At 39.5% G+C, this 23,374-nt stretch overlaps 2 protein-coding genes across 3 annotated transcripts; one reads left to right on the forward strand and one right to left on the reverse strand.

Annotated features, from left to right (window-relative positions):
- The first annotated feature begins 1,042 nt into the window (after positions 1 to 1,042).
- Positions 1,043 to 12,385, forward strand: unc119b (unc-119 homolog b (C. elegans)). Of its 2 annotated transcripts, none has more exons than XM_063894238.1 (5): positions 1,043 to 1,893; positions 9,978 to 10,091; positions 10,205 to 10,295; positions 10,384 to 10,556; positions 11,326 to 12,385. In XM_063894238.1, the coding sequence occupies exons 1-5, from the start codon at positions 1,641 to 1,643 to the stop codon at positions 11,436 to 11,438; spliced, it is 744 nt and encodes a 247-aa protein (XP_063750308.1). In that variant the 5' UTR covers positions 1,043 to 1,640; the 3' UTR covers positions 11,439 to 12,385. The 2 variants fall into 2 exon arrangements, with proteins under 2 accessions (XP_063750308.1, XP_063750307.1); XM_063894237.1 differs by having other exon boundaries at positions 1,082 to 1,893; positions 10,196 to 10,295.
- A 1,180-nt stretch (positions 12,386 to 13,565) lies between these two features.
- LOC134872801 (solute carrier family 13 member 2-like) lies at positions 13,566 to 21,682 on the reverse strand. The gene is made up of 12 exons (XM_063896237.1): positions 21,432 to 21,682; positions 19,693 to 19,821; positions 18,704 to 18,840; positions 17,887 to 18,125; positions 17,419 to 17,596; positions 17,208 to 17,330; positions 16,611 to 16,820; positions 15,921 to 16,021; positions 15,650 to 15,765; positions 15,033 to 15,194; positions 14,813 to 14,950; positions 13,566 to 14,486 (listed from the first exon to the last, which is right to left on the reverse strand). Exons 1-12 carry the CDS (start codon positions 21,552 to 21,554, stop codon positions 14,355 to 14,357), a joined length of 1,788 nt encoding a protein of 595 aa, XP_063752307.1. The 5' UTR covers positions 21,555 to 21,682; the 3' UTR covers positions 13,566 to 14,354.
- Between the last annotated feature and the right edge of the window lie 1,692 nt (positions 21,683 to 23,374).

Here is a 23,374-nt window from a genome sequence, read left to right on the forward strand (position 1 = left end):
AGCCATATGTGAAGCACTAATGAAGCTGGAAAAGGACTTCCTGGACTTACTCACAGACCTGAAATGTTGTTATATTCTTAATATATAGGCCTCTCTTTGTATTACTGTAACAGGGGCTTAGCTGGTGTGGCTGCTGTTAACTGCAGCTACAATTGGTTGGTTATTGTTATCCTCACACACAGGGCCACTGCAGAGCTGTGATGGATTGTCATGTGTGACTGTGATCTCCCGTGAGTCATGCAGAGACTTTACATGCATCAGTAAAGACGGAGAGAGAGACATAAATAGGATTAAAACCTCCCCTCAGTTGTTTCCATTCTGCTTTCTCTTCAGCTCCTATGGGTAACGGTGGTGTAATGTATTTTATTTAAAACTGCATCGGTTATACAGAGACAACAATCTAAAGGAAATACAGAGCTGAATGTATCAAAGTATTTTATAATATTTGTTTGATGAGGCTGCAGGATTTTGAGGGGGCTAATTGTATTACAATCAGTGCTGCCAACACATTAGTGCACACATAATCCATGACAAGCAACAGCCTTGCATTCAATCCTATAGGAACAAGAAAACAGTACCCTCTCCTTCCTAAAGGTGGAGACATTTTCAATTTACTCTGCAGAGAGGAATGCTGGATTCACAGTCTAAACCCCCGGTTGAACCTTGTCTTTCAAGTGTATTAAGCAGCATATATGCGGTAAGCCTACTTTTACTTTTGATAAGCCTGATTCCATCTGCATTTTTGTAACAAACTACTGTTTTCCTTTGTTTCTGGTGTGATTATTATCCAGGGGGTGTGGCACATTGACATTGCTCTGGGAACGCCTATGCTCGGACTCATTATCCAATTGATTTGAAATGCTTTAATCAATTATCCAATCACAATTGTACACACGGTTGACCTTATATGTGTGTTCTTCCGTGTTTAAAAATGTTACGGTTTGTTGTGTGTTTGTAAATCACTGTGCTGCACGCCATTATTTGAAGTTTTCTAGAAATGAGACGCACTTGATAGGCCTATTGTTTCATTCAGCTCGGAAAACGTTGTTTCCTAGTCAATTTGATTGTGTACCCTATAAACCTACGTCTGTGTTTGTTTAACGACTGAATGCTCATGTTTGAGTGAACTTCTTGCTGTGTTTATGGCCCTAAACAGTTCAAATGACAATAGGGCCGATTAATTCAAAACCACACTTTTTCATTCATCGGTCATTTTGTCATCTGCATGTTTGGTGCGCGCATTTTGTCGGTTGAAGCGCAGATTGCGCGTAGAAGCAGCCCCCCTCCCTCCTTGACAACAATGACCATCTGCTGCCTCTTTTTCATTTTCATACCCAGCAGATTACTTCCCTGATGCCTCTAGCTCCACTTGACACAAGGGAAACAGCGCCTTGAAGAGCATCAGCGCCAAAAATGCATCATACATCCCCGCACTCTCCACACCAAACACTGCGCTCAGACAACCTGCACCGCTTTGCATGCTCAGACACAGGCTGCAGCTCATGAAGACGAAGCGGATTTGAATTAATCACCGGATAACATATAGCAAGTGTGCATCGTTCGGTGAGGGAGGGAGAGAGGGAGGCAACTGTTTAGTTTCTTGGAAGCCCTGGGTTAGTCAGGGGGAGGAGGAGCGGAGAATGAGCTATTATTGTACCAGCAGAGGCAACAGCCAGGACCCGGCAACAGCTAAGAACCCTGTCGGTAATAATCCGGGCAGAGACACCGGAGGAACAGACAGCAGCAGTAACGGCAGCCCAAAGCGAGCGATGAGGGTGAAGAAAGGCTGCAACTCCACCGACGTGGGTGTCCCGCTGACCACGGAGGAGGACCTGCTCGGCAGCACGGTGATCACTCCGGAGGATGTTCTGGGTTTGCAGAAGATCACAGAGAGTAAGTTCACTGTCGGTTGTTGGGTGATACTAAGAAGGGCAAAGCTGCCCCTGTATGAGTCATATATCACGTCATAATTTTCCCCCCTTTTTTATGTAATCTACAGAGGCCCCATTCAAACACATGGTAATGCATCACTTCTGAGCCCCCTCTCTGGTTAATGTTGCTGTATAATGTGCTTTAAACCTCCTCTGGGTTCAACTCAGCAGCTCTGTGACCTGTGTTGTTTGGAGGTTGAGATTAGCCCACAATCATAAAGGTGGGTGAGTGGTGCTTTAAAACAGCATGTGTGCAGTTTGAAGTGCAACAAGGCAAGACTTGAATGACAGTTTTGGTGGAGCATGCATGACTTAACAACATCACTTCAAGGCGCAGTGGGTTGTATTTAGATGGACATATTTGTAGGAATTAATTACAATATGTTTTCAATAGTTTATAATCAATTGAAACTGAGAATAGTGTTTGGTGATCTTGAAATGTGTCCTTGATATCTACAGCGAGTTGTTCCTCTTTCTTGGAACTGGCCATGTTGCAAAGCCAACCACACAACCAGGGCCTAGCTATAGAAGTGTCCTTTTTACCTTACTTGAAAACCACTTTAGTTTCCCCACACTGTTCACTGGTATGCCTATGCTACTCAAATTGTAATTATTCCTGAATGAGTGTAATGGTAAGGATGATATCTGATGAAGTTAAAGGTCCTCAAAGTGTCCCGTTTTTGTACATGCATGGTGTCCATTTCTGCAGGGTAATCAGCTGGTTGCAAGACCCTTAAACCCACTGTCCCTTTAAGTTGCTTTAAGTCTTAAGGTCAGGATGATTTTCATTTGAGTAGAAAGGTGCAGAGTGAGGTAATGGCGTGACAGAGGAGTCATCCTTCAAAGCAGCCTCAGCGTAAAAGTTTTCACATGAGAGGTGATTTAAAACATCCAGGTGTCAGGTTTGTGTGTGCAACTGTTGTCAAAATGCTCTCACTGAAGTTTCAGTTTAATTCTCTAGTCATTTACAGGAGCTTTGGATTAAAAATAAGCTTATTAGGAATGTTTTATAGGCATTCACCAACAAGAGTGGTAGCACTGTATCAGTAGTAGAAGAAGCATTTACTTGAATTAAAAAAAGCGATAAGGTCCATTATTTAAGTAGACTACAATTGATATCACAGTGTCAAAACAACCTACTGGTAAAATTCTTGAATTCAATACCAGTCACATACTTAGTCTAGCTAGAGTAAAGACTGTAATTACTGTAAACACTATTTGCTGCAGCATTCAACAAATGGCAGCAACCTCCTTCTATTAGTATTATTGTTTTATTTTAACTGATATTTTAATTAAATCAGTTAATTAGTAATATACTCTTGTAGTTTACTCTCTAACATTGTGCCATTTTTCAGAAGCTGATCATTTATTTTGTAAGATGTTAATCACAAAATTAACTACCAACAAAGCTATGTGTATACAGTCTTTGTAATCACAAGAAGAGCTGCTTATTTGCTGATAAACAAACTAATCTGATACGTGCTTTCATAGCTAAGGGCCTTCTCTGCCACTTGAGACATTCTGATTAACATACTGAGTGTTGCTAAAAGCTTCAAATTGCTAATTTAATGGCATATTCATCATGTCATAATGTCAAAGCTGCTGATTATTTAATGTTATTTTTAAAATTATGTCACAGCTCTCAATCTCAACAAGCCTCTTATAGAGAAAAACAGGATGCTATAGCGGCTGCGGAGCTGTTATGTGTACAAGAATATCTACTGTATGTCCATCACCACCTCAGGTCTTAAATCAGCCGTTAGCTAACAGGTGGCAAGCAGGGCATTTGACTATTTAAAGGCCAGTATAATACCTTACTTGCATAACACGGTTACAGTGGCCGATTCACAACATACTTAGTGTGATAACATGCAGGTGTGATAACCTCTTTACTCAAAATAATATATATTGTCAATATTTACCTGATCCTCAACAATTACGATAAGTTGAGTTTAAATAAACTTTAATTATAATATGCAGAGGCCATTCCTTAACTATTATGCAACCACCGTGAAAGCAATACCAACATCACAGGTGAACTTTATTTGTATTAGATAGGCCAGTCAGCTAACTAAACTGACAAACATAAATTCAACACAATGTTTATTTATTATTTGTGTTTCTTTAATGCCGATATGAACATGTTTTCTTATACAAACTTAATTTCCATTTCTCAACTGTATTTAAAATTTAAATACATATGAGAGACCCTGCACAATGACATGTAAGTATCCTTTTTAGCACTTCTCAAAAAGGGGTTTGCTGAGTGGTCCTAAATCTGTTTGATTCTTGTGGAGCCTTTACGTCACCAAATTAATGTCAAGAATTTTGACACTGTAAAATAAGGAAAATCCAGTCACACTTTGTGCTGTGAAAAAAGTTTAATTACAAATGGATTTCTTCATCATGTTATCTGTTTCCTATTTTGTGCAACTCTTTCATGCAGTTCCAGATAACACAGGAGGTTTACATAATGATCTTTATGGAACGAGACCTTGCTCATCCAGTTCAGCTTATTGAGCAGAGGAAGCGCTGGGAACATCCTTTGGCTTGTTCCTCATCTTTTACTAACAGTAGCTGTAAGGTCTGGTAGTTTTTTTAATCGTTTTTTTTAGCCTCAGGTGTATTTTTCCACACACCTGTACAGTAACAATCTGCAACAGTCTCTCTTTGTACTGGCTGCACAGCGCAGGCAAAACCATAATGACTGTGTCTCCCACACTGGATCTCATTATGTTCTTGGAAACTCTTTCTTTCTTGTCTGGCGGCATCATTTCTTCTGTCAAGAGGAGGCATGTCACCACAGCAACGTGGATGCACGCTTGAATCACTACAGCAACGTGAAGCATGTCCCCGAGGTTACAGCAAGACAAGCATGCGTCTCCCACACACCTCTTCCTCTTCTTTCCTTACCTTGTTTATTCTCACTCAATATATTACATAGACAGAAATAGACATATGTAAATACACATGTACATGCTTGCTTGACAGTGTTTGTGTTGCTCAAACAAAGCAAGAAACAACTTGAAAACACTGAAGCAGTTTGTTCCTGCTGCTTCACATTCTCAAGTGGCTGTAAGTGACAAAAATTGAACAAACTCAGTACAGCCAGGCTTGACAACAGTCCTGAGTTTAGAAAAACACAAAAAAAAACCTGCTGTTTGGAGAGCAGAAGTCTTACAGGAGAGACACTTCACTTTGTGTAAAGCAAAGTGACTTTCAAATAGCATAAAGTTGCCACTAATCATTTTCTGCTCCATCCGTAATCAAAGCAAGCTGCTGAGATTGAGTAAGATTTGCAAAGAGCTTTCTGTTGAGTTTACTGATCTGATCCAAACTTATGTTCTTATGTGGATCTGATAATCAGGTCAGTGAAAACATCACAACCCCCAGCTACATTAAAGGTTCCCCTGCAGATGCTTGTTTCTAAAAGAAATGCACCTGACAGTTTTTTTCAGTATCATTTTTTCAAATGTATTATTTGTCTTTTAGAGCTGAAACAATACGTGGATTGGTTGACTGACTATCTTATAACTGATGCATCATTTTTGCAATATTGTTTTGTGATCCCAGCTTCTCAAATGAGTGCTTTTCTTTGTCAAATATTTTTGAATATACATTTAAAAAGACATCATTTATCCATGTGATGTGACATGGGCTAAATGATTTATGTAAATTAAATATTGCAAAATCAATGTTAGTTTCAGCCATATTTTGTTTAGCAAATGTCAGAAATGCCCAGCACAATTTCCAGGGATCACAGCTGTAATTGCAAATGGCAAATTATTTTGTCCTGCTGACTTTTCACACCAGCTTGATTTATATATACATAATATGTTCATGTTTTATGGTCATGTTCCAATGAGGTATTTGTAGGTCTGCTTTTGAGCCTTACCTGGATGCAATGTGAGCAAATCTGCTGCATGTTTGTGTGCATGTGAAAGTCTCGTATCTGACCTGTTACTTACAGCGCTGACGTTGAGGTGAGCGAGAGGGCGACAGACAAGATGTCTGTTTGGTTTCCATACCGATAGGTGGCAAAGGTCCAGCGGTACACATCGGGAGCTGCTGTACTGTAAATGGTAGATACACTGACTAAGCTCAAGAGAAGCTAATAGCTCAACATGTGGGATGAATGGAGTTGTTCATACCACGCTTGCAAAACATTTTTTTTTTCTTTCCATAACTCTCTTAGTGGCTTGTTCATCAATCTGTTTTAATGCAACTGCTCTATCTTGTCGCAAATTGTTTCAGCTTTGTGAATTTTACCTGTCTTTTAGATCGTATGTTGGCTTGTGTCAATAACGCTAGGCAACATGTTCATATCTGTATAAGTTGGAAAGTTTCCTACGTTTTTCACACACCGCAACTCCTGCTTTTTCGCTCATACCACATTTTCTTTTTTGACTTGTCCCATTATTTTTAGACCAATATCAGATTCCTGTGTGAACTGGTCACGGTCCTGAACTGACCAGCAGAGACACATTTTAATCATGGCTTTTTGTGGAGCAATGACTTCTGTCCACAGATGTGTGTGGATGCAGAGTCAGGGACAAAAGTGGTAGCATCCAAAGATTTATGAACAGGAGTGAGCCCTTATCCTTTTAGAGTAACTGAAAACTGCATTTTCAATTCACAGTATCAATACAAGTTGCAAAACTTTCCTTTAAATCACAGCTTCACTCTTGCTCGCTCTCAGGTTTAATTAAAAGGTGTGATCCGAATGGCATGGAGCTTAAACCTATAGTATCAAAACTTCCTGTGAATATTGACCCCCCAAATTACAGCTCAAGTTGAATTGACTAAACTAGATTATAAATAGTTTTTTCCAGCATGTATGTTCTTCAGCATTTAATAATGTTTCATATGCCAGTGATTTTTAAACACTCATACTGGAAAGTATCTTAGACCTGTGCTGTCCCAGCGTTATCTGGGTGAATGCTAAAACAAGCTCAGCGCTGTTTATTTTGGCTGAATCTAGGTCACCTGCTACAGTGTGTTTAACTGAAAGTCAATAATCAGTCTTTTTCCATCATGGCATGGGCTGCCGTTATCTGATTTAAAGCGGAAATATTGACAACCAAAAATGAATTTGTTGTTTAAGAAACATTGCAGTCTGCAGTAAGCTTGGTGTGTTTCCTGACTGTTTCACAACATGGGCATTACAAACTTATCGCACAAATGAAAATAGACTGGTTTTGCCCAATAACCAATGTCAGAATCACAGAAACCCACCTTTAAACAATTTGTTTTAAAGAACACCTTAAACCTTACAGAGCATCATGTGTTGTTTCCCTGCCATGTGTGTGTGCAGACAAGCTTAACTTAATGTACAGTGAGATGCCATAATAAGTGTGTAGTTTGATACTTTTGTCCAGTATTGAGGACTTTAAGTCATTGCAGGATGTAGTTAAAACAGGCTGAAGTTGAAGTTTAAAGAAGTGGTGTGCAGGCACACTTTGTTTTTCCAGTAGCATTTGACCGCTGCAGACTAGATCTAACACTCACAGCTCAGCTTTGTTTGTTGATAGACATCTCATTGTGTAACATATTTAGCTCTGACTGTGTTGACAAGACAAACACTTCACTGCACACTTTGAAATCACAAAGATTGTCTTTTGGTCCATCCTTAAAACACACGCACATACAAATAGACACACAGCTTGCAATGTGTTCTGACTGGATGTGTTTACTATCACAGCCCAGCAGGAGAGCTGAAACTGCAGTCTTTGTGTTGTTTTGTTAGCTTCAAGCATCAAATAATCCTCATGTGTGTTTGTGTCTGTGCTTGTGACCTGAGGTAGCAAACTGCATGAAATCAATTAGAATATTCTTGATTTTGTGAGACAAAGTGAGAGCATGCACACACAAAATGGACAACAAATCACAACAATAATCATATTTCAAATTCCGTGTTCTCATGGGACTTCATTATGAGGCTCAAAGGAAAGTGTTAGCTCTGTTAGCAAAAGGATAAGGAGCTGGGGTTCAGTATAGTTCACACACATGCAGACAAACACACAATAATTCAGAATTGTAATTAACACTACCAGTCCTTGCTGACTAAGACGAGTATGTTAATAATTTAAATGAAGTGGCTGCTGATTGTTTGTGGATGTTTCGTGAATGTTCAGGTGTACGCAGAGCTGATGTGTAAAGATAGCTGAGCTCAGCGCTCAGACTGACAGGAGGAAAGGCCTCAGAGCCTCACAACAGATAAGATCCACTCTGTCAGGAACGTTCACCTCCAACAGTTAACTCAAGTCGACATCACGCTGTGACTTCGCATTAGGAATCTATGCACCGGCATGAATACATAAACACGAGGAAGAAAATGTAGAAACAAACATTACTCAGGAAGCGAAAAAGGCTTCTTCTTCTGAAAGTCAGCAGGGTTCCCAAAAATCCTCAAAGTAAGTTTGACATTTTGAGGAAAACAATCAAATCCTTGAAAGTTTTTGGATATATATTTTAGACATGAGTCATTGATAATGCCTAAATGTATTTGGTTTAAATAAGAAATAGATTTTAATTTGATCCTTTTTTTTAACTAAGCTGCCTTTGATAATGTATTTGATGTTTTAAAAGGTGTCCTGAACTTATGGTCCGGATGTTTTCTCATTTACTTTTCACATTTAGCAACACTGGTCACCGACTCCTAATCTTTTATTAAAGGGCATTGGTTTGCCCGATGTATCGCAGGATTTGAATTCAAGTCAGACCTTTTGCCTTTGCTGACCCTGCAGTCTCCTCCTACACACATCCTGCCAAACCCAAAGAAATCATAACGAAATCCCCCATTGCACTATCCTTTAAAGTTAAAACTTTACTTATCGTTTGTAGAAATGTACAAAATGTAAGATACTGACATAATCAATTCAGCAAAGAAATGTCATATCTAGATCAAATTTTGGATAACAATCCTGCTTGAGATTCACAGATGGGAGCTGATCGTTACATCTGGAATGTGTCGCGTTATTGGGTTTTTTAAGTATAAGCTGTCGATGTGTCATGAAGAACAGCTGGTGAGTCGATTGGCCGTCATTAGCGATCCTTAACTATTATTATTATTATTATTAAACAGTCTATTTCTACACAGCTATTATTGTTTGTGTTTAAGCTGGTGGATGACAACCGCCTATATAGTACCATCACATGAAACTAAAGCAGATGGCCATATAGCTGATCACACACATTAACTGACTTTCAGTTTCTCTCATGGCTGCTCAGACCTGAAGGATCCACAATTTCCAATCCCTGAAACAACGTTATCCTAAGTGTATTTTTAACTGTAACCCTGTCTCCGTGTGAGCTGTGTGTGTGTGTGTGTGTGTGTGTGTGTGTGTGTGTGTGTGTGTGTGTGTGTGTGTGTGTGTGTGTGTGTGTGTGTGTGTGTGTGTGTGTGTGTGTGTGTGTGTGTGTGTGTGTGTGTGTGTGTGCGCTGGTGTCATTGGAGATGATGGAGAGACGTTGCAGTTACACCTGCAGGCCTGCATCATCGGATCAGGCAGAAACAGGAAGTGTCTGCTCCACTGGGGAACGCTAATAAGCAATGACACTGCCTAGTGAGGACAGGAAGGATTACAGGAATAAAAATAACTGGCTCCTCTTTCTTTGTGTGTGTGTGTGTGTGTGTGTGTGTGTGTGTGTGTGTGTGTGTGTGTGTGTGTGTGTGTGTGTGTGTGTGTGTGTGTGTGTGTGTGTGTGTGTGTGTGTGTGTGTGTGTGTGTGTGTGTGTGTGTGTGTGTGTGTGTGTGTGTGTGTGTGTGTGTGTGTGTGTGTGTGTGTGTGTGTGTGTGTGTGTGTGTGTGTGTGTGGTCCTATTTGTGGGGAAATGAATCCTCTACATGAGTTTAACATTGAATTGCATGTCAAACGTTCACCTGAAATCATCACAAGGAGCTTTTTAATACATTAGTCAGCTGTCAAATGTGCAGTTTAGCACAGCTTCTCACTTATATGATGTATTGATCAGTGAGGGGATGTGCTGCCTGCTGTGTTTTTATACAAATGTAAATGTTTTATATTTGTGTTTAATTTCTTAAGATTATCTGTGTGGCCCAGACGAAAATGTGTACAGCATCGACTTCACCAGGTTCAAGATCAGAGACATGGAGACCTCCACTGTGCTGTTTGAAATCACCAAACCTCCATCCGCAGGCAAGTCACCTATGGATTTCTTTTTCATTTAGGTGCAACTTGTTGGTCCAAATATTTAATTACATTTTACTTGTTCTGTACCACACAAACTGCTCTTAATTAAGACAAAGCAGGGGATAAGAGGGATATGGACCCAAACGCCGGCCGATTTGTCCGCTACCAGTTCACCCCTGCTTTTCTCCGACTGCGGCAAGTTGGAGCCACGTAAGTGAGAAGGTCTAATAGTCTTTATTTTCAAGGATTTGTCCTCTTTCTCCGTTTTTTTCTCACCTTGTTCTATCTGTCCATCCAGCGTTGAGTTCATGGTCGGAGACACACCGATTGAAAACTTCAGGATGATCGAGAGACATTATTTCAGAGACAAGTTGCTCAAGAGTTTTGACTTTGAATTTGGCTTCTGCATGCCGAGCAGCAGGAACTCCTGTGAACACATCTACGAATTCCCACCTCTGTCTGAGGACACGAGTAAGTCTATTGGGGTGTTATTGTATTTATAACTGATTATATACATATATATATATATATATATATATATATATATATATATATATACACTTTCTAATTAGGTTACCTACATTAGGGCAGATATGAGTACTATTGGTGTAAGTTTTTGCTATCCTGTTTTCCTTATTTAAGATTCATATTATCACAATTGAACGTATCTTGAAAGTATCTTTTTCATTATAATTAAAGGATTTTTTTCAATTTGAAGGCATTAATGAGATTGTTCCTCCCTATAAATATTGTTCTTCTTTGTGGTTAGGAACTGGTTCTCAGGCTTCTTCCCAATCAACTGATAACTGGGGAATCAGTACCGCAACCGTTAGTGCTCAAAGAAAGGCTGCTAGATTAAGAAAGGGATTACAATACTTCCTGTGGGGGACATGATTGTACATACCAACATTTAATGCCAATCCAATGTAAATTTGTTTAGACTTTTCCCTTAAAACAAAACAAAAAATTCCATCCTGCAAAAATGGACATGTGAAAAAATAACTTTCTCAGTGCTTATGCAAATACCTTTGGGTGTCAAGACTCTTGACCTACCCACAAACTGTGAAATAAGAGCTATCATAAGGTTTTTGTGGGATGTCGTGGTCAAAAACATTGGATTCAACATGCATTTCAGATTTGGCTCCCATTCTTAGATGTTTGTCAAATGCAGGTTCATTAGAAAATACTGGGTTGGGAACCAGTGCTCTAACAGCAGTGTTGTTTTTGTCTCTGCTCTCAGTCAGAGAGATGGTCCTGCACCCGTACGAGACACAGTCGGACAGCTTCTACTTTGTGGACAATAAGCTGGTGATGCACAACAAGGCGGATTACTCTTACAACGGCGGGACGTAGAGACGACACACTGACATGAATGACCGGTGGATGTACGCACTGACCTGAGGGACGATCAGAGCTCACTGGTGGGGTTAACATCCTGTCAGTCCAGTTGTCTGTATCTTATTAGTTCTCTTTATCTCTTTCTCCCGCTGTGAGAAAAACCATCAAGAAAATGCTCATACAGTTGTGGCAGTTGTGATCTGTGTGGGTGTGTCTGTGTGTGTAAGCACATCTACATTTGGTCAAGCCTAAAAAAAAAAAGGCAACACACACACAGTTCACAGCTTAGTGTGGGATCGCTGTGACAACATGTTTTTGTGACATGATAAAGCCAGTAAGCAAGTTTTTCAGGAAATATAGGATGTTTTTTTCGCTCTTTAGCCACATAAGGTAAGGTGAAAAAAAATATCATCTTCAAATATTCATAGAAATTATTTTTTACTTAATTATTTTATGTTTAGGGACACACATTGCTTCTAAGAAGGTGTGTATTCAACACTTAAGTACCAGTTTTGGCGATTTTTGTCAGATTCAATGTGTGTTTGTGTGCTTTTTCATGTCTGTCTGTCAGTTTGAAGCATGATTACTTCATTAACTTTATTATATAGATGTTAATTGAGTTTTCAAAGGTTAAATCGATATCTAAAACCTGCATCTTCTACACAGTTATCAGTAGTAGGTACCTCAGACCTGTTTCGTGTTTCCTTCTCAGTTTGTCCTTTAGTGATTGTTGTGTGACGTGTTAGCCATAGGGCGTATATATTTATTGTCTTTGCTCATAGCATATTTCTTTGCACACCTTTTTAAAGAGCCAAAACATTGGAAACTTGTTTAGATGAGTTGATCGGATATGACACACTTTGTCCTTTGTGCACTAGTTGAACTTTATCAGCCTCATGTGGCTTTTTTTTAATCCATAAAAAGTTGTAAAATAAAACTTGTCGGTTTGAGTTTTTACTGTTTGGGAGCTTTCCAAAAGACATGCATTGTAACTTTCCATCAGATCTATAAAGAGAAAAAGGATTGGGGGAATGTAGCAGAGTTTATCCTTAATTCTCATATTTTCTTTGTTTGTGTGCCATCTGATCTGAGTTTCTGTAGCAGTCCTTCTCATATCTCTTATGTCCATTTGTAGGTTAACTGTTATCTGATTTCTGCCTCACACACACTTCTATCTCATTATGTTCAGCATTAGAGTAAAGTGTGTTGACTCTTGGTATTTCTTTAGGCATTTATCACAGTTACTGAACTTTCTCGGTATGCCTCTAAATTGAATTGCAACCTGACTCAAATATTATCCAAATAGCTCTCAAATTTGAAGCCCCTTAAAAGTAATGTTTGTATATGTGTCTAGTTATTTTTCAGTAGAAGTGTGTTAAAACAAACACTGCAAATTATTAGCAAATACTACTTGAGCCAGGTGGGTGAAGAAGCGCAGCCAGTTCAAAGGAAATGCAGTTAATTGTTCCGATCAACATTAGAAAAACACTGGATGTGGATTCAGATTGTCTTAGACTCAAAAATATTTGATTATTTGTGACTTTACAAAAGATCTTCGTTGTGAGCTACAGGGAATAAAATAGCAAGTGTCCTAAAAGTTGTGAAAAGGACAGGAGGGCTCAGATAGGTAATCGGAGATAAAACAGATTGACTTGAATGTTATGTCAAAAAATGTAACCCAGATTTGTAGGGCACACTTATTTAGGATTGATTGTGACACCTAAACCAATTATTTTGGACAGATGTAAAGTTTTCAGCGACTCAGATGTCCATACGACTGAGAAAAAATGGATTAAATAAAGATTTCTGGGATTTTTAGAAATTTCAAAGTGTCTGGACATTATTGTGATAATGGTGGTAAGTGAATAAGAAAGAGTTCACCTGAGGATGCGGTTCTGGTAAATAAATGTGGTTACTCGCATTACTTTGGGACATCTTGTCTCTATTTTTTCCATTTATTACACTTACCTTGTATGACCACATTAGATATTGAACTTCACCTGAATCCTGTCCCGTTGGCAGTCTCTTATCTCAAAGTTATTCTTCAACCACCCTTCTCATCTCTATCGCTGTACATCATATAAGTAAAACTTTCCTGCTTTTGATTTGTGCGCTTCCTGCGATTAATAGCTCTCACCCATATTTATCTAGAGTGTATTTCCAATTTTAATTTCCCGTGGAGGGATACAAATTATCACAGAACGTTAAGAAATGTACAGTAAATGCTTGTTCAGATACAGTCAGTGTGACAAAAACGCTGATAAAAAATAAAAGTGCAACAAAAACAACAACTTTAGGGTCCAGTAAAAGAACCTCAGTAATAAGTTAAATCAACTGATACAATCAATTAAGCTAAATAACATATGGTCTGTAAACATCACTCTTAAATTACATTTAAAAACAATCACTCAAACACACGGTGTATCTTTGCATCATTTGTGAGTGATGAATAGATCAATAATATGACATCACATTCAGGGAACTGTGTACAGGGAAGTGACCTCAGTTATTTCTCTTAATGTCCTGTCACTGACACAAGGAAGTACTACACAGGAGAGTCTGTCTAATAATAGACCTCAGAGTCGCTAGAGCTTCAATCTTATCTGTTATCTCTCTTTTTGTAAATCAATCACCGGTTTTCTTTTTACCAAGGTTGGGTTTTATAGTCATACATCTTTTTATAACTGTGTGGTTCATCACTCTCTAAATATTATTTTTCTTTAGATACTCTTTAAACCTTTTTTCTTTACCTCATTTTACTGTGAACAACCTTTGATTTACTCAGTTTTCTTGTCATGTCCTTCTGTAATAATCAAAGCTTACGCCACTTTTGAACTATTTTCTCGCTTAATCAATCATTTACACTATTATAAAGAAACACCTTGCTGTTTCATTCTCTTTTTACATCTCTCGCTCTCTGTCCTTCAGTACTCAAGGTTTGATATTTGTAGTGTTGACCCAATGAGGAATGTTTCCCATGTCAAACATGGTGTATCCCCAGGTGTTGATGCCTAAATTTACAGTTAAAATCCCGATGATGTTCAACATGAAGCCGGCTTTCACCTAAAGAAACAGACAAGACATTTGATATAAAGACATTTAAAAACCAGGTTGCTGTAGGTGCAGGTCTGACAAATACTTAACAGGTATTAAACCATTTTTTCAAGTCCTATAAACTTAAATCAAAGACTCAAAATATATTCTTAAAACCTAATCTGGTCTGTCCTGCCAGGATGTTTCTCTCCAGTCTATGTGAAGAACACTTTCCTCCTCGTACCTCAATAAAGACACATACATTCCACTATCTTCTTGTAAATAATATCCTCTAAACGTTGCTCACATGAAACATTCTTGCAACACAGATCGTGTAATATGTAAATGCATCTCACCATGTCTATGACTTTGAGTTTTCCAAAAGCGAAGGCGATGGCGTTGGGTGGTGTGGCCACCGGCAGCATGAAGGCCAGAGAAGCAGCGATGGTGCAGGGCAGCATCACGTACAGTGGGTGTATTTTAATAGCTACGGCCTATTATCAGAAACAGAGCACAGTTTAATACATGTAGAAGCCGTGTATTAATGCCTGTGTGTGCATGTGGACGTCTATTTACCATGGAGGCCAGGATGGGCAGGAACAGAGTGGTGGTGGCTGTGTTGCTGGAGCACTCAGTGAACGTGGCCACCAGCAGGCTGAGCACCAGCGAGATGGCGAAAGGTGGTATTTGCTCCAGAGGGGCCAAGCAATCCCCTAGCCACTTGGACAGCCCCGACTCCTATAAACAAATATTTCAAGCAGAAAAGACTTGAAACAAAGAAGTGCAAGAACACCTCACATTTACAAAAGTCGCAAACATTTCTTACCTGACAAATGAACGTAGTAATGGTTATCAAAACTAACATTTAAAGTGCACTAAAGAATGGGAAGTTTTAACGGGTAAATAAAGTTTTGATGTGGAGTTTTATTATATTCCATGTATTATCTAGAGTAGATGATGATGGGCACATCTGCAGTTTGTCAAAACAGAGTACCAGTACAGAACTGAAGCATGCACTGCTATGGACGGGGGTAACAACACATATTTTAGCCATAAGTACTGTCTGCAGACTGGCATCCCAACCGCCATCTTCATTAGTACACCTACTATGGTTAAATACCTGATACAATCACACAAAAACATCACAATTTTCCATTTAAAAGTAGAAAAACCCAGTGTTCATGTATGTTTACCTCACTGCCAGCAGCCAGAGCGAAGCCTCCTCCTAGCAGCAGGATGATGTTCCAGGGCATTCGCTCATGGACAACCTGCCAGTTCAGCAGAGCCGGGGGAGTATTCACCGTCTTGCCTGAGAGATGAACATGAAACAGTCATTTGTTTGAAAAAGCAGTGACATATCCACTGTGTAATCATCACAAGTACAAGTGGCACCATTGAGAGGAAGTTTAAGTTACACTAACATCATTATTCTGATTTTTGTCATTAGAGGATATACAATTGTACCTTTGTCGTCGATACCGTAGCCTCCACACCTGGGCATCTGGGAGGGGATGATGAAGAAGAGCATCGACATGAAGATGGCGACGGTTCCATCTGTCACAAACCTGAGGGACGCAAGACAACATTTCTCAAACATTGTGGTTTAAATATGTTGCTGCCATATGTTGAAAATGTGTGTGGATAATCACACTAAAATAAAAGATGCATTTCTTTATCAAGAGACCAAAAGATTTGACTGGGGGTCCAGGGTTTAGGAGTTTCTTCACACTTTGATGGAATAAAGAGGGATCAGAATAAAATAAAAAGTGAAAAAGAAAAGGATGCAAGAGAGAAGGTTGATTTATATTGTCAACAGACTTGTTGGTCTGTATGTGAACAACCCAACCTGTTTCTAGCACTCAAACCCATTCATTCCTGTCAAAAAAGCAACGAAGCTGCAGATTTGATGATCTTATTCACAGCAGCAATAAAGTGTATGTTGTATAAACCAAAAACAAGTGACCATGTCCATTACAATTAACGAGCATGTCACCCAGTGTGTCCCACAAATATGTTTTTAATAGTTTTTGGACAATAATGGAGGTGTATGACATAGAGAAATAATGTTTCATTAGACTTTCTTTCTGATCTTTGTCGACAATAATAATGATACATTATATCACCACACTTAAAGACTAAAATAAATATACTCACGGTCCCCCTTTATTGAAGAGAACTGTTGCCCAGCCGTCTATGAAGCCCGGCTCCCTGCTGAACCACAGGACCACCAGCAGGACGAAGATTATAAGCACGGCCACCTCAGCAAACTTCATGCTGCCCAGGTTTTTGTACTCTTGCCTCATCACCTTGTACGCCTCCTTATCTCTGTCGTTATTCACTCCGCAGCCAAATGACTTCTTCAGGCTGAGGAGGAAAGAACAAAGATGCCGTCAACAAATCAGAGAAATGTTTGAAGATTTATAAGTATGGACTAGGTTTAGGGATCTGGTTTAACTTTAAGGTTGAACAGTCCATGTATTTAAGTGTATAAAAGTGGTGTCATTAAATGGGATAACAAGTTTTGACAGTTTTTTTACTTCAAAAAGTCGTAATTGACAGTTTTACTGCCTAGAAACTAAAGGCTTGTGTTTTGACACAGCAATAATACATTAAGAAAGGAAACTTCCTTATTATTATAATAGACAATTACATAATAAATTACCACAAAATGCAAGTAGGACAATCATTTACCAGATGTTATCTAATGGCCATTTAAACATACTGACTGTACGAAAGGTGAAATTGTCTTACTTGAACCCCAGGAACATAAACAGAAGCCAGAAGTAGCACAGCACCAGCATGAGCAACATGTTGGGGAAAGCAAAGCCAAACCAGCTGGCAAAGTTGATCACATCCCCATTCCCAGGGAAGAGCCTTCAGTGGAGGAAGACAGAGATATGAGCAGAGGAAAAGGGGGATAAAGCTGAAATAATATCCCTCTGTGCTTTTTCTAATGCCTTACTTGTCAATTTGACCCTTAAGGATGATGTTAGGGGTAGTGCCGGTGAGCGTGGCCGTGCCTCCAATGCTGGCGGCGTAACACACACTCAGACTCATCCCTTTGGTCAGGTGAGCGTACTTCTCATCGATGGCTTTTCTGTTGAACTGCTGCAGTGACCCTGTATCAAAGCCATGTTCATCTGGAGCCAGAGACATTCAGTACGTTAAAGTTATTGGAAAGTTTTCATTACACACGTCATCAGACACTTTAGAAAACATAAACTAATTCCTAGAATCTTTCAATTGAAAAAAAAAAGGAATACAAGATTACTGCTACCAAAAAGTCTCTGAAGTGCAGACATTTCTCTCTCCCATTTACTCGGTGTCCAGCCTATACTGGAAGATGTACTGTCTGCAATGGGATAGCTGCTTAGCGAGTAGCTGAGTTAAATTAGAGCTGAAGCATCCAATGGAAACATATTTTACTTACACTGGTTGGTGTCAGGTTGTTTCTCTTCACTCATCTCATGTTTAGTTTTACTGATCTCAAGCTCAAACGCCTGGTTGTCCTGAGTTGCGTCCTGGAAATCCCGCTCGTCCGCCTGGGCCTCGGTGGCCTTCAGCTGCTGCAGCACGGCCGAGGCGATCGGCAGCATCATGGCCGTGGTGGCCGAGTTACTGATCCACATGGACAGGAAGGACGAGACGATCATGAAGCCCATCATCAACCTGCATGAAAGGAAAGTGAAAGGTAGAGTAAGGTTCTTTAGTAGATCTGCTTCGTTTTCTGTTTATTGCAACCTGTTTCTGAGCTGTAGTTTTTTTTCTCAATCTCTTAATAGTCATTATACATGTATGTTCTGAAAGGGGACACATGCCCATGGATTGTTTTCCTCTGGCCTTGTCAGAAAAAGTCAGATTCAAAAATATATTCAGATTTAGCTTAACCTTTCATTGCCATGTAATCTGAAGTATAAAGTATGAACCTGAAAACAACCGTGATATGTCTTCTTACAGAGAATTTACTTAAGAAATATTAGATGTTTGTTGTTTTTACTTTGAATGCTTTTTTTTTCTTAAGGAATTATTAAAAGTTGCCAATCGTATGAATTCATAGATATTAACTTGAAGATGTGCATAATATCATGAGAACTGCTGAATAAGGGTTTCTGCAACAACTTGAGCATTTCTGACATCTAACATTACTGTAAATGTAAAAGGTCCCTCCAGGAATTGTTGGCATTTTGGTCACATCTTTTTATGGATGTCTGCTGTGAGTCACAAAGGTTAGTTTCAAACTTTCTTACAGGGCGGGACGAACGCCAACCAGCAGCAGCACTCGGAGAGCAATACGGGTATGAAGGCTCCATTGCTCCACTGCGATGGCCACTAACAGGCCCCCAATGAACAGCATATTTGAGTCTTTCAGATACTCAATACTGACCTGAAACACATCACACAGACACTAACTTTAGCAGAAGAATCAAGCATTTAAACATGGCCAAAACAAACATTGCATAATCTGACAGATCTAATTAACTGTGAACATGTTGGCCTGTATATAATCCAATTTGTTTTATGAGCAATAGAAGTAATACACCGGATCATCAGTTGTAGCAATGTCTCCACAGTGTCTGCACAGTGTCCCAAAAAGGAATAGAATGAGGGTTAACAATTCATCAATTATGACAGCTAACCTCCGGTTTGTTTCTGGTCTACTGGCGTCCTTTAGCTGTTCTCTAGCTGATCCTGACCTTATCAACTAACTTCAGTTGGTCCCATTTATTCTCTCCTATTTTTTAAATAGGCAATTGCTTGCCTGCAGTTGGATAGGCACAACAAATATGCCTTATGTCTTCTCCAAACCCCTTTACTCGACCTCAAAGGAAAACGTCATGGGGTCAGGGAAAAATGTGAAGCAGAATTGATAAGGACTTATACAAAGACAACTGTGATAAGATAACCCAACTGTATGCATCATAGCTACATAATTGTGTGAGCGGAGATGTTTCAAATAAAGCAAGGATTCATCTTCAGTTTATAGTTCACAAATAAACTGCAACAGCCAATATTGTTGATGGCCAATGATGGAAAAAAGGGAACATTGAATCACCTTTCATAGCATTCAGATCATTTAACGAATTCTTTGAATGACTGCTAAATGCAGCTAATATAATCTACAGCTGCTCACACCTTGCAAAGCAAAATACTATTTGATCGCAGACCTTCACATTAAATATAGTGGTGTCAGAAGTTGGAATATCATGAAGCATAAAAGATTAAATGAGGATTTTACATCTGCAGCCTTCATGATGCCCATCATAGGGAAGAGGACGACCGGCAGTAGTGCAGTCACAGCCAGAGGCATGCACTCTGTGCACCAGTACAGAGCCATGAGGATGATTGCATAACCACATTTGGCTTCCTGTAAACACACACACACACACACACACACACACACACACACACACACACACACACACACACACACACACACACACACACACACACACACACATTGGTGTCAGACAAAATTGGTGGGGAGGTAAAAGTGTTCAGAAGAGACAATCTGAAATCTAGTGAGATATGGATACAGATGTTGGACAAAGATACACACACACAGATTTATACAACCTTTTAAAGTTCACACAGTGTTTCACATCCGTTGTCTTATCTGCAGCCTCACTTTAAAATGTAATAAGACTTTACACATGCAGATAGCAGTAAGCATTGATCGTAAAACAGAGAATTTGTGCTCGTGTCTAACAATATAGTTCTTCATTGGTCCTCCGTGAAGTCACAGAGCGTCAAAACTACCCGACACAAAACTTTTCACTGCCAATGTCCGAGACCCTCTCAACTCCTCACTTCTAATGAACGACGCTGCTTTTAAAACATTAAGACATAGGGTAGCATGTAAGATATGTTATTGTTACACACATATGGAGGTGTAGCACACTGCAACAGTAGCATGTTTGCTTTAACTACCATTCACTTACTTTGATACTGCAATATCCTTTACTATTAATACTCTTGCGTACACTTTTGACATAAAATGCATAATTGTTTCATTAAATAGGAGTTTTGAGTTATATTCACGATAACCGTTGTTATTAAAAAGTAATCAACATTTTGAACTATAATTATCATGAATACTGTTTTTTTTATTTGTTATTTGTCCACCAAAATTAACGTATACATATGTTATAGCCTCTGTCCATTGTTTAAACTTTACTGCAGAGAAAATACCAAGACATAGCCAAACTTTCATCACTCATTTTACATCAATAACTTCAAAGCAATTCATAATGGAACCATACGAAGTCTCGGAGGCGGCCATGTCGTTATTGGCTCTTTGATGTCCAATGTGGTTTGACATTAACTGCACATTGTGCACACTTCCACCTTTGTATCTCCTTTATCATAAAGTAGCAATCCTTAAATACAGTCCATATATCAAGCCCATGAACATGCTGATTAATGAAGTATTTTAGTTTCACTATTTATACACATAATGGTTAACATCGGGCAGACTATGAAAAGGTAATGTTTTCTTTCTAATCATTTTAGGAATTTGACCCTGAAGACTTTATCTTTCTTTGGATAAAGTTATTTAGAGTGGAGACCTGATGAGTGATAAGTGCCATTAATGAACTACAGAAAGCCTGCTTTCATGTATTTTAATTTAAACCTTACCTTACATGTGTCTGTGGCATTTGCTTAATTTTGCAAACTGAGAAGCTGACACATGCGCAATAGGAGTCTTAACATTTAGGAGACAGATTGCTAGTTATAAACCACTTCAATAATATGCACCAACATGAAGTAACTGTTGTGGAAGAAACATGTAAACTCATTGACACCTCTTTGTAATCTGCATAAACAGAGGTTGATAGATAAGTGAATACATTGTGTAAAACATATTTTTCAACAGTCAAACTCCACACAACAGTTTAAGAATCGATGGTCTTTCAATATAGACAGTCAACACAGGTTGAAACCATTCACTTAATTATAAAGTTACCACAGACTTACCGATGTAGGGATGACGAGGGGCAGAGGAAGCAGTGCCAGCGGAAGGACCACTATGATGATGTAGTTTCGGTGGTACCACAACCACATTAAACAACTGGTCATGGTGCTCCTGGAAAATCTCATGATTGAACCACAGGAGAGGGAACTATCCCAGGGTAAATCAGGATCAAGACTTATTTAGTTGAGCTAAACACATATGTGCCTCACAGAGACCCTCTGAGGTAATGCGACGAATAAGCCTGCAAAAGACCTTTATGTCTCTAGCGGCATATCAAACATTAACTCAACACCAAAGGGATCACACTCATTGGCAGATGAAGCTATTGGGAAAGAGAGGCAGGTAATAGTGGTATAAAGAGGTGGAGGGACTGACAGATGAGGGGAATGATAGTTTTATCACCTATAGGAGAACAGATTTGTGGAGTGTTACCAAAGGTCAGGGGCCATGCAGCCTTGTGAAGAATAGGATAACTGTTGCTCCTTCTTTTTCAGGAGTGCTAATGCACATTTTTATGTATTTGATTCCTGTTTTCCTTTGAATCTGTATGGAAGGGATGCCTTCTTTAACGCCAAAGTACTGAGTCTCCCATCTGCACAATAGATTTACCCTTAAACTAAAGAAACCTTGAACATTGGACTTTGAACCAAGAGTCCGATACAATTTCGAAAAGCTTAACTTTTTCATAAACCTTAGAATCAACAAAAATCGCTTTCAAGAAAAATGACATGCACTTTATTGTTTCTTTAGAGTCAGGGGTAAGAATGTAACTCTTTGTTGGTCTGACATGTAGTGGCAATGTGTAACTTAAAAAAAACAAGTTATAATCCATACATTTTTACTATTCACTACACTAACATGGATTTTGCTAATGTGAAACCTTACTTAGTCTGGTATGAGACTGCTAGCTTATGGTGGCTAAAATGTTAGCTGTCTTGTTGTATTACAGTCATTACTGAGTCATTTTCCCAGTCTTATTACTCCCTCCTCAATGTGCTGCTGTTACACTATGGTTTTTAACTTTATTATCATCACAATGACACACCAGAAATAGTTTGATACAGCTGATAGCCTTTAGAGCCTGGGAAAAAAAAACACTTGATCTGTAAATGATTAACAAATACAGCACGTCTTAAAATAACTAACTAACAGTTTATATCTTCTTTGTTTAATATTATACAAAAATCTAAGTTTTAAAATGAGGGAAAAAGCCCTTTTTTTTTTTTAATAACTTTTTAACCCGTAGTTTTTGTGAGCTTAAAATTTTTAAGATAAAAGATTTTGAAACCCAAAAAGGGGAAAGAGCGGTGTTTTTTAAATTTTTGCAAGGGGGTTTTTTTGGAGGGGGGGAGGGCAGGTAGGGGAAAGCGGAAGCCGGGGGGGGGGTGAGGAGGGAGTTTGGGGTGCGTGACCGGGGTAAATGAAAGGGAGAGGGAACCCGAGTTAGGTTTTTTGGTCAAAAGGGAAAAAGAGACGGGGGGGCGGGTTTGCGAAGGGGAAAAAGGTAACAGGTAAAAAAGGTTTTAAAAAGGGAAATGGGCCGGGGAAAGTATTTTTCCACTGTAGGGGGGGGAAATAGATTGGCACGAAAAGGGAATCAAGGGTTTTGAAGGGGGTTGTTTGGGGATGACGACCCGGTGAGGGATGAATTTCAGATGACGGAGGGGTGAAGTGGCCGGGAAGGGGGGGTGGCAAACCCCGGGGGAGGAAAAAAAAGAGACTGTGGGGCCAAAAGTACCTCCCCCATTGGAGCCCTCCAGGCGGCCCAGGCCCCTTGGGTGAGCCCGGGGGAAAACCGGGTGAGGGAGGGGTCGAGGGTGAGGCCCCCCGAAAACCCGTCCTTTTTTGGCCCTAACCCCCCCAAAACACGAGGTATGATACCCCCGGCCCCCGGACGAATGTCCAGAATGCGGGGGTGTAATTGGGTGGTTGGTCAAAGGGGAGG

This window comes from Eleginops maclovinus, chromosome 11 (genome assembly GCF_036324505.1).
Source record: "Eleginops maclovinus isolate JMC-PN-2008 ecotype Puerto Natales chromosome 11, JC_Emac_rtc_rv5, whole genome shotgun sequence".
NCBI classification, from domain to species: domain Eukaryota; kingdom Metazoa; phylum Chordata; class Actinopteri; order Perciformes; family Eleginopidae; genus Eleginops; species Eleginops maclovinus.